The sequence below is a fragment of the Sturnira hondurensis genome, unplaced genomic scaffold, assembly GCF_014824575.4.
Source record: "Sturnira hondurensis isolate 20B ecotype Veracruz unplaced genomic scaffold, ASM1482457v3 Scaffold0014384, whole genome shotgun sequence".
Taxonomy (NCBI): domain Eukaryota; kingdom Metazoa; phylum Chordata; class Mammalia; order Chiroptera; family Phyllostomidae; genus Sturnira; species Sturnira hondurensis.
Window position 1 is genome coordinate 17,458,522 of NW_028087015.1, and position 13,558 is coordinate 17,472,079.

Here is a 13,558-nt window from a genome sequence, read left to right on the forward strand (position 1 = left end):
GGTGTTTGTGGACACAGCAGGTACCGGTCAACTGACCAGAATCTACTAATGTCAACATTTCTAAAACTAAACACTAGAAAAACTTCCTGGCAAAACCACTAGATTTCCTTGTGTTTTCATAACCTACTGATTTGTTTATTGGTTTTCCAAAGCAGCCACCCAATGTGGAAGACCACATTGCAAATATAAGAGCATCATTTGTTCACCTTCACAGGCCTTGTTTTGATGTGCTGACAGGGGCTACTAATCAATACTAATCAGTTGCACAATGTAATTTTTTAAAACCACTCCTAATACTTGCAATACAAATAGCCTTTGAAATTTAACAGTTTTGTATTTCTCAGCTTCCTGGACTATGCACTCAATGTCTTCCTTGCACAGATGACCCTTGTCAGCAGTGGTAATCTTGTTCTCTTTTCCCGTACTCTCATCCACAGCAGTCACATTAAAAATGCCATTGGCATCTCTATCAAAAGTGACTTCAATCTGAGGAACACCACAAGGTACAGGAGGTATGCCCGTGAGTTCACACTTGCCAAGCAGGTTGTTATCCCTGGTCATGACACACTCACCTTCATAAACCTGAACCAGCGCCCCAGGCTGGATGTCAGAGTAGGTGGTGAAGGTCTAGGTCTGCTTGGTAGGAATCGTATTCTCGCTCTTGGTGAGGACATCCATGGCTCCACCAGCAGTCTCAGTGCTCAGGGAAAGAGCAATGACAGCCAACAGGAACAAATCTTGAACCTTTTCAGGTTTGTTTCTCGACAGCATGGCTGCCTGGACAGCTGCACCATAAGCAACAGCCTCATTAGGGCTGATGTTCTTGTTTGGCTCTATTCCACTGAAGAAGTCCTGCAGGATTTTCTGAATCTTGGGGATACTGGTAGAACGCCCACCAGGGCAATACCACAGATCCGAGATTTCTCAAGCCTGGCACCACAAAGGGTTTTCTCTACAGGGTCCAGGGTGCCACGGAAAAGGTCAGCATTCGGTGTTTCAAATCGGGCATGGGTGATAGAGGTATAAAAGTCGATTCCTTCATAGAGTGAATCAATCTCAACATTGGCCTTGGTGCTGGAAGAGAAAATACACTTAGCACACTCACAAAAGCAGTTCAAAGGTGAAGAACGGCCCTCTTATTCTCCCTGATGTCCTTCTAGTGCTTGCACTTGAACTCTACAATGAAATGGTTGACTGTTCAGTTGTCAAAGTCTTCTCCACTTAAGTGGGTATCACCAGCCATAGATTTTACCTCAAAGATTTTGCCTTTTAGTCCCTTATACCTCCTCCCCGCTGCAGTCATCACACTGCTGTCCATGTCCATTCATCCTTTTTCCTTTTTGCTCAATCCCTCTATCCCCTAACCTGTCATGGGGATAGAAGGACAGCCCACTAGCTGTCATTCTGCTCTCCATACATGGGTCTGTCCTAATTTTATTTGTTAGTTTAGTTTATTCATTAGATTCCACATATGAGTGAAGTCGTATGGCATTTGTCTTTCTCTGACTGGCTTATATCACTCAGCATAATGTTCTCCAGTTTCATCCATACTATCACAAAGGGTAAAATTTTCTTCTTTTTTACAGCCCAGTAGTATTCCATAGTGTAAATGTGCCATAATTGTTTTATCCATTCATCTACTGATGGACACTTGGGCTGCTTCTATATCTGGGCAATTGTAATTAATACTGAAATGAACATGGAGGTGCTTATGTTCTTTCAAATTAAGTGTTTTGGGTTCCGTCATATATATTCCCAGATGCTGGATTGCAAGCAGTGGGACAAGGTATCTTCCAAGAACTCAGCTGAGCCCTGTGCATTCAACATGAAAGCAACTGTTGATGATGAAAAACTTCAAGGCAAGATCAATGATGACGACAAACAGAAGATTGTTGACAAGGACAATGAAATCACCAACTGGCTCGATAAGAATCAGACTGCAGAAAAGGTAGAATTTGAACATCAGCAGAAAGACCTGGGGAAAGTATGCAACCCAATCATCACTAAGCTGCACCACGGTGCAAGAGGCACGCCACGAGGAAAGTTTGGGGGATTCCCTGGTGGTGGAGCCCCTCTATCTGTGGGTGTCTCCTCAGGGCCCACCATTGAAGAGGTTGATTAAGCCAACCTCTTGCATAGATTTAGCATTGTTCCACACAAAATACTGAAGGACCCACATTTGTAGCAAATTCCAGGCAGTTTTAAAAGTTGAGCTGCTGTATAATGAAACTGAGCATTGTTGATACGTGAACATGGACTATGTGCAAAGGAAATAATGCACTTTATAAGCACTGTATTATAAAGTGGAAAGTGTAATGTCCTGAATAAAGCTACTTAGAATTAGCACTAAAATAAATAAATAAATAAATAAATAAATAAATAAATAAAACGTAAGAGTGACTATGAGCTCATCGGGGCCTGACAATTTTTTTTTAAATCTATGTTGCAGATTTGGGTGTAGGGGGCATATTATGTCTTAAAGAGAAAATTGCTTGGACATATACCATAACATTTTTATCATCACTAAAGATTTCTGTGTTGCACATTTTATAAACAACACTGTCAGTGTGTATTAACATACCTATTTTCCATAATGCCGCACCTTTGAACAAAACTTTATCATTGATAAAGGCATTGTTGATGCTGTGTATTTTATCTATACTGGTTTTATCATCATGTCTCTTAATGTTGAATTCTTCACAAGATTTTTCCACTGCAAATAGCATTTAACACAAAGAAGGAGTTCTCGTTTCGATGACTTACAGACATACGATTTCTGCCAGCCACTATTCTGCAGTTGGCAGCAGTCATAACGAGGTTCGGAAGTGCACCCAGAAAGCAGTCTTTCTCAGCCCTCCTGTCCAGGCCAGGTCTCCTGTCACTCATCCCTCAGGCTCCACGCTCACCTCCTCCCTGTAGGAAACAGAGAGTGAGTCCTCAGTGCTTGTGGGTCTGAGATGTTTTCTCTCTCTCCTTCATGTTTAAATGTAGATGTCATCTTTGGCTGCCTTTCCCGGTGGCCCAGTTAGATTACATCCCTTCAGGGAAAGAGTGTCCCTGGTAGGAGGGGACATGGCTTCATGAAAGCTGAGTTGGTTCAATGTTCCTTTCCTTTAAGGAAACAGCCAACATTTTCTCAAAGGAAGGATCATAGAAGACTGAGGTAAGTACCTGTGAAATGGTGATTGTAGCCCCACGTATAAAAGGATAGTTAATGTGGCAAAGCTGTCTCCCTTTGACCCAATTCTGGGAGGACCTTACTTGCAGAGAGGCTCATTGGGAGCCAAGGGACCAGAAAAAGCCAAGCAAGAATGTGCATTGACTGTTTCAGCTCAAGGGAGCTCCCAGCTACTGTAATGTTCTACCTCTTTAGTTAGAAATAAATGAGAACAACTTTCCAGGGGTGATGACCTCCCCACGACACCATGCCTCTCACTGAGGACCTCCTTCTTCCCTCACCATAAGAGGAGAACAGGGAACAGCAGAAGAAGCACCTGGGCAAAACCCTAGTTCCTGCTTCCTAGGTGTGACATGCCCAGGATGCTATGAAGACATCACACCTCTAGCCACACACTGATGGTAGTTCTGGGTGTGGCCACCCCACGGTCCTCTACCAGCCCACAGGAGGGGCAGCAAGGCTTCCAGGGGATGCTCCTTCCCAAGGAAGCAGCACTCACCGCACCTGATTCCAGGTGAGCAGCAAACCATCCAATAAACACATTTTGGATACATGCTGTTCATTGTCTTGTTTTACTACCAGGAAGTCCGTACCACAAGTTTTCAGGGGCAACCAGAAGCATGGACTGTCAGAGTCATTTGCAGCAATCTGTGAAGGCAACTTCCAAATCAGAGCTCTGTGGTCCTGAACATACTGACTCCTGACCTGGTAAGATGAAAGCTGGTGATGTCAGCACTGCAAAGAGGGTAAAGACAAGGATCTGGTAGGAACCCAGGAACTTCCGGAGGACACACTCACACTGATCTATGCTGTGGCCAGAACAAAGGAAGACCTTCGTTATTTAATAACACATCTAGGGCAGATGCTGCATTTTAAACATTGCATGGTCGTAAGAGTGTGTAGCAGAAGCACTCAAAACCCAGCCCTCTAGGATAGCATTTTGCTTCTGACCAGCCTATGCAGACAACTGTACTTGAACAACAATAAAATAATTTTTTTTAAAAGGAGCTGAACTATACTTGGCTCCATCTTTTTTTTTGGCTTTTTCCCATCTCCAAAGTAATAAACTTCTCCAATTCTTGGCCCTCTTACTCCTTCCTCTCAGCTTACCAAAAAATATTTAAATCCTCTGCCTGTTACCTTGTGTGTGCACTCCAACTCCAGGTGACATGCTTCTCTTCACCAAATTTGTGGCAATCTATGGTGGTTGGATTTCCAATTCTAATCCCTCTAACATAAAACATTTCTTTGTCTCTCCAGTGACATCTTAAATGTAGGGATCCTTTGCCCTTGTTTACACAAGACATCATTTCTAGGGAACATTCAGATTTGTATATAACCTTGTCCTTAATAAAACTTTACACTCCTGTCTTTGATGCATAAAATAGACAGAAAATAGTTAGAGAGAGAGAGAGAGATACCACTATCATGAGGCTTCTGCCTACTAATCTGTGGCTCACCCAAAATGCCAGTGTCCACCATATTTTCCTTCATCCCTGTATTTAACCCACACTCTTGGTATTGTTGTTCTGTGCATCTCATACATGAGTATCATGTTGGACACTCATAAATGGAGATTACATAAAATTATATACCTAAATACTGTCTTATTTTCTGTGTCTTTTGTTTTTAGGCACATTCCATGAAATCAGGGACTGTGATTATTTTTTTCCATCAAATTCCACCAATGCACCAGAGTGCCTGACACACAGGGAGTACAAAATCAACAATTTTTTGATAAACCAATATTGACACAGATGAAAAAGACTGCTCTCTCACTCTGTAATGGCACCAAGTCCCTCAATGTTGTTTTCTCCACATCTTTGGAAGTCAGAGACTCTCTCCATCACCTGGCAGATCAGTCAGTGGGTCCTCCCTTGCCCATGACTCAGCAGAATGCAGAACACCCTCCAGTGTGGGGAGAGGTATAGAATGAGGGACACCAATGAGGGGCACCTCACTGGCCCTTCACTGCCCAGAGACATTCCTTGTTGAACAAGGAATGTTATTTCCTAGTTATTTTCATAGTGTCCTGTTCTACTTCTTTGGGTCTCCAAAACAGATTCACATAAACACACACACACACCAAAATGTGTATATCACAATGTTATATGAATTATGCATTTTCAAGTTATTTGACATCAAATCAAGTTTTGAAAGCTTAATTCTGAATACTCGATGGCACTTACCCCCTTTCTACTAAGTACGAATCTCAATTCAGACATTTATTCATGAACCACTCTTTATTAATTCTCATTGTTTTAACATTTTCATTATATGTTCTTCAAAATAAAATGATGGTTCCCCCACAATCCACATACGTCAACTGACATACTGACTCCAGCCAAAAGGAACCACTCAAATGAAAGCGGCAGCATCCGTGATGGGTCGGAGTCCCATGAACCACTCAGGGCTAACTCACCATAATCAGCATAAATTGACACTTGCTTGTGACGGAGCAAAGCCTAGTGATAGGAACCCACGCTTGTCTCCCGATTGCCCTCCATTCCTATGAAAGCTTTTATCACCAGAAACAGGTTACACAGATCTAAAATTAAGCAAACATTTGCAAACCACCATTCTAATTTAATACTGACCAAGATTTTTAGTCAATAGGGTATAGATGAAGCAATTTCTAACTAGAATTTAAAGTAAAAATTTATGAAAGTTGCCTTAGATAGTATTTAGTTTAATAACAAAAACTTGTGTGATGTCCCCATACAGTGTATGGCATACACCACCTAAGACTTTTATCCTTTCCTTATTATTTGTCTTCCAATCTTTACTTTTTTCCAAGTCAACTGAAACCTTTACCAAGCTATCACACCTGTTTTTATTTTTCTACATTACTGTCTTATCTTTGTGCGTATGTAAATACATTTTACAGTTATAATCACAGTGTTTGATATTTGTAATTGTATCTTTCAATTAATACATGCTTACCATTTCCACCTTTTGAAATCTTCAATATTTTTCATGGTTGCCTAATATCTCTTAAGTTCCTTATGCACTTCCTTATTATTGAATATTTAGGGCATTTTTAATTTATGTCTGTTATTAAATATATTTTACATATAAAATTTTTAAGTCTTTTAAATGGTTTCCTTGGTATAAATTTCCAGGAGAGAAAATAAGGATCAAAGCCTATGAAACTTTTTGTCTCTTTCTCTACTTAGTTACTGAATTATTTTACAAAAAGGATGGGTCGGTTTTCATTGCTCTAGGGATCTGTGAGTGGGTCCCTCTTGTGAAGATCAAAGCACAATTTACTTTTAGCTTTAATTTTTTTCTTATAACAAATATTACTTTGCATTTCATTATTAATTATCACTGAAGGTGAACATGATATGTCTATTCTATAGGATTACATGAATTGTCTATGCATCCATTCACATTCTTATCCCATTTTTTCTATTTCCTTCTATTTTTAAAAGGTATTTTTAATTGGCTGTTTGAGCCATGAAAAAAAATCTCTTAACTTGACCTAAATGCAAAAAAGGCAATAAAAGCAAAATCAGCACAAACTCGCCAGGTTGCCTTAGAGGACGGGGCTGTCACCAGAAGCCCATTAACAGAAGAATAACCCTTTCAAGGGAAATACCATCTGCTTAACCCAGTCAGTTCCTTAGACTTAAAGAAAGAAGAAAATCTATCATGGTGGATTTGCAAGCCACGCTTCATTAGGAAGTTGTAATTTTTACTTTTAAATCACCAAGCAACTTTTCTACAAACACACTGATTGGTCATTAATGATAAAACAGGTTAAATATAATTAAGCATCCAACCAAGGGAAAACCTATGCAGCTCATCCATTATGATCAACCTGATTTACATGATGTTCACTGCTCATACAAGATAACAGTTGTGATCATTTGTATCCTGCATTTTCCAAAGTCCTCGGTGGGGACATGCCCCATGTTACTTGACATCACAGAGAAGGGCGACCCCACGGAGCACCCAGTGCTCCGGCGCCTGGGCCGTCCTCAGGTCCACAGCAGCGATGTAATTCAAGTCCGTTCGAACTGGCTTCTTGTAGATAGGGCAGGAGTAAAACCGAGGATCTCTTAGAGCTATAAAAAAATTCAAACAAAAATAAAAACTCGGTGACTTTCTAATTTAAGTAACTCAAACAGTACAGAGTGAAATGTGCGCATTTTTAAGGTTGTTCCAAGGAGAGATGGGTTTGGTAAAATGAGAGAAATTCTTCCTGAGATCAGTCAATCCCTAGATGTGAAGCAGATGCTACTGCAGGTTTCTAGTACATATAACGAGCTATCCAGACATACTCAGGTTTTCCCACTAGCCTCTTGTCCTATGTCAGTAACCCCTGCCCATATAACCTGACCATGAACCTCCCACACTGCTTCCTCCCTCCCTCTCCTTTCTTTCAACATTCCCCCTCCACCCTTTCCCCTTTACTTTCCTGCCAAATCTTGTGCTCTCATACCCTCTCTGTTTTTCCCTTAGAGCTTGCCTTTGGCACAAGACACCTGTCCCTTTAATCAGATATTCAGAACCAGTGCCCACTATTATTTCACTATTATTATTTTAAAGTCCTGTCTTCAGCTCTCCATACCATAGTCCAAACCACATTTGAAATCACAGGACAGAGGATGGTCCCCCTCCCGCCAGGTGGGGTGAGTTCTCCATATGTGTGGGGAAATGTGAGTGGCTGAGAAGCAGGGAGTCATAGCAGAGTTCAGCTTCCTAAGGTCCAGTTTGCCTTTCTGAAGTAGAGGATTGCATGGAGTATCAAAGCCACATACACCATGAAAGACAACCTGCGCATGCCCACCCTTCAAAGTTCCTCCCTAATGCATTCATTCTTAATCAAAGGCTCACTTTCTCTCCACCCTTGGAAACCCCACAGTCAGGGGCAAATCCAGGCCTCATAGGGCCATAAACACACAACTGGGGAAAAAGGGACCTTTAAGAAACAGTACACATTTACAAATATATAAGTAGGTTTGGGAAGGAGCCTCCGCATTGAGTAGACTTGGAGTTTACGCTTCATTCGCTTCTTGTTAAATCTACTCTGTCCAGAGTGCTTTATCTGTGTGTCTTATAGCACCCATCTCAGGAGGCAGTATTATTTCTCCTTCTCTTCCAGACTATGAATTTCTTCAAGACAGAAGTTGTGCCTTCACCCATTCTTGTACTCTTCTGGAAGGCCAATGTTATAAATGACCCTCATATAACTATTGAGATGAAAACACATTTAACCAAGAGGATAACTTTGTTTTGGTTAATTGGTGTTAGAAACATGGGCACTGATCCATGAAAACAGTAACTTTTGAAATGCAACGTTAATGTATCAAAGCGACTGAATTTATTTCTCCAAACTTATTTGTCAATCATTTAGCTTTTCCTAACACATTACGAAAGCAACCCACTATCAGAAGTTAAAGTCTCGTTTGCTGGCCCAACAAAACCTTCAACGTGCTGTACCATATGTTTTTATATCTTCACTATAATTACTTTTATTGGAAGAAGTTAAATATTTGAATGTGATAATATTGTACATAAGTTTCAATACAAAATATTAAATATCTAAAGCAGTCATTCTTAACCAATGGCAATTTTACCCCCGGGGTGGGAGGGTGTGATTTGCCAATATCTAGAGACATTTTTCATTATCAAAACTGGGGAGGTGTTGCCAGCATCTAGTGAGTAAAGGCCAGGGATTCTGCTAACATCCTATAATACTCAGCCCCTCCCAGCAAAGAGTCACCTGGACCAAAAGTGTCAGCAATACCACAGACATGATATCTGGTTCTAAAATAGATATTTTACAGTATTTTCAAACTATGTGTTTGCTTAATCACATGAAATTAATCATTAGAAATGATCTAAATAATGTGACACCTAATTTTTATACCTAGGTAGTATTTTTAAAATTATCGTAGGAATATTATTAGTAATCATAATTGCACAAATATATGAATATACGTGAACAACAGTAAATTCATGAAGTGCCGTCAATACTCACTCTACTAACTGATATATTTACATCCTTTAATTTTAGAATCTGTAAACAAAGCAAATATATAACTACTTGTTCTTCTGGATGACAATTTGATTACCAATCATTTTGTAAATCTTGCAGGAAGCCATTGGAGTCTTACATTTGAACAAAATGATGATTATAATAACTACACCTTGGCAAGTATTTGACTCCTTGGATTTTAATCCCCAGAAAAATATAATTGAAAAAATAATAATATCCTTTACAAAAAGCAGGTAAAGAAAATCCTCTGAAATACTGATCCAGGGTTACTCATTTGTACTTGCGTCAGAACTGCAGGGGCCACACCAAGTCACAGCACCCAGCAGACGTCCGCGGCGGGGCTGGGAGCCGCTGAAAATACGCTTCCGTAGTGGAAGTGCCGACAGATGCTAGAGCGCCACATAAACAGATGATTCCAAACCATTACGCTGGGTTTGACAAATAACTTTGAAGGAAAAAATAACATACTATGTAGGCAGAACAGATCAGCTAAATATGTTTAAACCCTTGGGCTCCAGAAGGAGGAGCAGAGAAGCGGCTGTTGAAACTGGAGAACTACAGGCTTTAGGGGCCTAAAGGCTTTAAGAAAACACCTGAGGGAATTTCATTTTCTAACTAGGTAATTTCCCTCTCTAGCCTACATTTTTTTATCCAAATGTTATTACACCATTTATTCCTTCCCATACCCAAAATAACCAAGTTCTGTAGAGATCCCCTATGTAACCTTTAAATTAGGGGTGCCCAGCCCTGGCTGGCGTAGCTCAGTGGATTGAGTGCGGGGCCTGCAAACCAGATGATCGTAGTTCGATTCCCAGTCAGGGCACATGCCTGGGTTGCAGGCCAGTTCCCAGCAGGGGACGCATGAGAGGCAATCATACATTGATATTTCTCTCCTTCTCTCCTTCCCTTCCCCTCTAAAGATAAATAAATAAAATCTTAGAAAATAAATAAATAAATTAGGGTGTCCAACCTGCAGCCTGCACGCCTTGTGGAGTCCTGGACGGGTATTAATGTGGCCCAACATAAAATTGTAAATTTACTTAAAACATTATGAGATTTGTGTGTGTGTGTGTGTGTGTGTGTGTGTGTGTGTGTGATTACATGTTGTGATGTATTTAATGTGTTGCCCAAGGAAAAACCTTCTTCTTCCAGGGTGGCCCAGAGACACCAGAAGGTTGGATGACTCAGTAAATCATCCCTGTATTTAACCCCTCTTTTGCTAACAACATTTTACAGCAGTGTCCAACCTTTTGGCATCTCCGGGCCACACTGGAAGAAGAGTTGTCTTGGGCCACATATTAAATACACAAACACTAATGAAAACTGATGAGCAAAAAAAATGGTTGAAGAAAATTTACAATTTTGTGCTGAGCTGCATTCATAGCTGTGCTGGGCTGCAGGAGGCCTGCGGGCCAGGGCTTGGACACCCCTTTTTCAGATATTAGATAGAGCTCTCTTACATAGGATATTTCTTTTAATCTTTCAACAAGCATATGAGATATCAGTAATAACAATCATAATAAAATGATTTATTGTATGCTATGTGCTGAACGTTATCAGTGTAATTCTCTCAACAACCTGTGAGATGGGAACCATTATTAAATCCATTTTGCAGATGAGAAATTGGACCATGAGCAGGTGAGTTCCTTGTCCAAGGTTACAAAGCTGGAGGTGACCCAGTAAGAACCAAGCCTCGCCAGATCAGATTCAGAGCCTATCCTCTTCATCTCAGCAATAGCTGGACATACTATGCATACGCATGTGCTTCTGGGTCTTTGCAGAAAGGTGTAACAATCAACCAGCGATACCAGACACCTAACTTCAGTTCCTGGCATATTCGAGTCTCCTCCAAAGCCACATGACTAATTACTAGGGGGATAAGGGTAGGGGAGTAACCTAAATATCTAGGTGCCTGGCTCTCTTCTACCTACGAACATGTGGTCCCACCAGTAACTGGGCAGGGGAGGCAACCCCCTTTAGCCTGAAGCATGAAAGGAGGGAGGCCATCAGGTGAGACTTCCTTCAGCAGATGATCTTGGTGTGTCTGCTTTAGCAGCTACCGCAGAAAAATAAACTCATGACTTCAAAATGCAAGGAGCTGCCCTCATTTTCAATTTAGCCTCGATTTTCAAGCTCTAGCCCAGACACCTCAGACACTGCCTAAATGCACAGTCTTAAATAAAGCACTAACTCCAGGAATTCCCAAAGGTCTGCATTCACCCCATAACAGACAGTTGGGATTTTGATACCAGCAGCTTTGGTGGGTAGGAATCACAGGCAAATTGCATAATGTCCCTAAACCTTAATTTCCTCATCTGCAAAATCGCCATGATATATCTTAGAGAGTTGTTGTAAAGGTTAACTAAGTTAATACATGTGAATACCTGCCATTATATAATGTCTGGAATGCAGTAGATGCCCAAGATACGTTAGATTTGTACCTCTATCCCCCTTCTTAACTACTCCCACCACGTACTTACCTTTTCACAAAAACAAATTCCCCAGCCTTGTATTCGCCTTGTCTTGGACAGAGTTCCAGGCTTCCTAACTCAAAGTGGGTTAAATGCTATGGGGCTCAGGAGTCAGAAGCTCTCCACCTCCTGGGCACCCACGGGTTATTCCCACCCTCACCCCACATCTGCAGTGTTAGGTGGAGGAGAAGTTACAGGGCATTCTTAGAAAAATCTGTTCCCAAGTAGAAAATATCCTCATTAGTTGCAGGGACCCAGAGACTTTTCTCAGCCTGCACCATGACCAGAGGTACCTGTATGTCTTGCTTCGTTCCCTCAAAATGCTGTAATCAGGGTTTTCCAATCACATCAGCTATAGCACTGCAGTCCATTTATAAGCATTACTATCTACACAGTAAATAGACAAGGAGACAAATCCTTCTTATGTCTGCCCTTTTTCAGCCTCCTTTGAAAATAGAGGACCTGAGTTGTGTGGGTGCTTTTACCCTCTTGGTGAACTTAGCACTATTTAGGCAACTTTCCCATGATGTCTGAACAAGAAACATGAATAAAATAAACATTTGGGGATCTATCACTCAATTTTTAGAGTTCAAATAAATCTCTAGACATCTTTTTGAAAATACATAAGCCAATCCAGTATAATGATAATAATGATAAATTATTTAAACTGAAAATTGCCCTTTATATTAACATGAGAACAATTCATTATAAGAATATTAATTTTAAAACACTACAATTTTGTTGGAGTGTCCTTTGGCCATTAACAACGCTACACCTCTTTATCTTAATTAGAACCCTATTCAGTTACCAAAAATGAATAAAAATTAGATATAACATATTAAAAGAGCAACAGAATGTTATTTTTATGATAAAACAAATAGCTCTCCAACAATAAAGATAATTAGTAAAACAAGTTCCCACCAATTTCTATTGAAACCAAAAAAAAAAGAATAGAGAACTAAGATTTTTTTTTTCCTTTTTCAGTACTTTGAAATTAGGCACTCTTCCTTTGTTTATTTTATTTCCTCCCTTACCTGCTGCTAATGAGCCTCACTGTTGACTAACGCCCAGCAGGGCGAACACGGTGCTTGTGGAAAAATCTGTTCTTAAATAAGAAATTGCCTGAATTATAAAATTATTCCTTTACTACTACCATGCTGAGATGTTCAATGTCATATTGCAATGGATTCTTACAATTTAGTCACAAGAAATAAAAAAGCAACCCTCAACTCCACATGAGAAAGACCTCCCCTGCATTGTAAGGAAAACATTTTTTAGAATATTTTGACTAGCTACAATGACAGGACAATGCACATTTTCTAAAATGCAATTTTTAGCCAAAAGAACATTTGATTTTCATTTGTATAAAAGAGCCACTGCCCCAGGATCCCACACTTCCCTCAGAGCCATTAAATGCGAGGTCACAGGCAGCACGCTTGCCCAACCCTGGGCAGACCGGCGTCCTCTCGGATGCAGCCAGCACTTCCTGAGTGGGGTATCCACAGGCAAGGGCCTGTGCTGAGCCCTTACCTTTCTTTCCTCTCCCATGGGCTCCTCTTCCTTCGCACACCTTCTCTCTGTTCCTCCAACACAACAACCCTTCGCTAACTCACCCCTTCGCGCTCCTGCCTCTCTGCCCCTGGATGTCAGCAGAGTCACTTTCTGTCGCCTGGACGCCAGTTCAATGTTCTTTCATCAACGAGGCCTTCCCCCAACCCCCAAGTCACTTTACTCCTGAGCATACCAAGTGTGTGCTTTTCTTTATGGGAACAAAAACTACGTGACATCACTACACTTACAATCGATTGTCGTTACTCATGGGACTCATATCTAAAAGTCTCCATGAACACTGAATCGGGGACCACAGAACCTGTGCTCCAGGGGAAGTAGAGGCTTAGGTTC

General features: G+C 40.8%; 1 protein-coding gene and 1 pseudogene across 2 annotated transcripts in view; both read right to left on the reverse strand.

The window, feature by feature from the left end:
• Positions 1-243: 243 nt before the first annotated feature.
• Positions 244-1,318, reverse strand: LOC118998843 (heat shock cognate 71 kDa protein-like; annotated as a pseudogene).
• A 4,098-nt stretch (positions 1,319-5,416) lies between these two features.
• The window catches only part of DNAH5 (dynein axonemal heavy chain 5), a 210,181-nt gene continuing 202,039 nt past the window's right edge, over positions 5,417-13,558 (reverse strand). For both annotated transcript variants that reach the window (XM_037063015.1, XM_037063014.1), the window contains exon 79: positions 5,417-7,248. In XM_037063015.1, the coding sequence (XP_036918910.1) occupies positions 7,097-7,248 (152 nt within the window). In that variant the 3' untranslated portion in view covers positions 5,417-7,096. The remainder of the gene's footprint in view (positions 7,249-13,558) is intronic.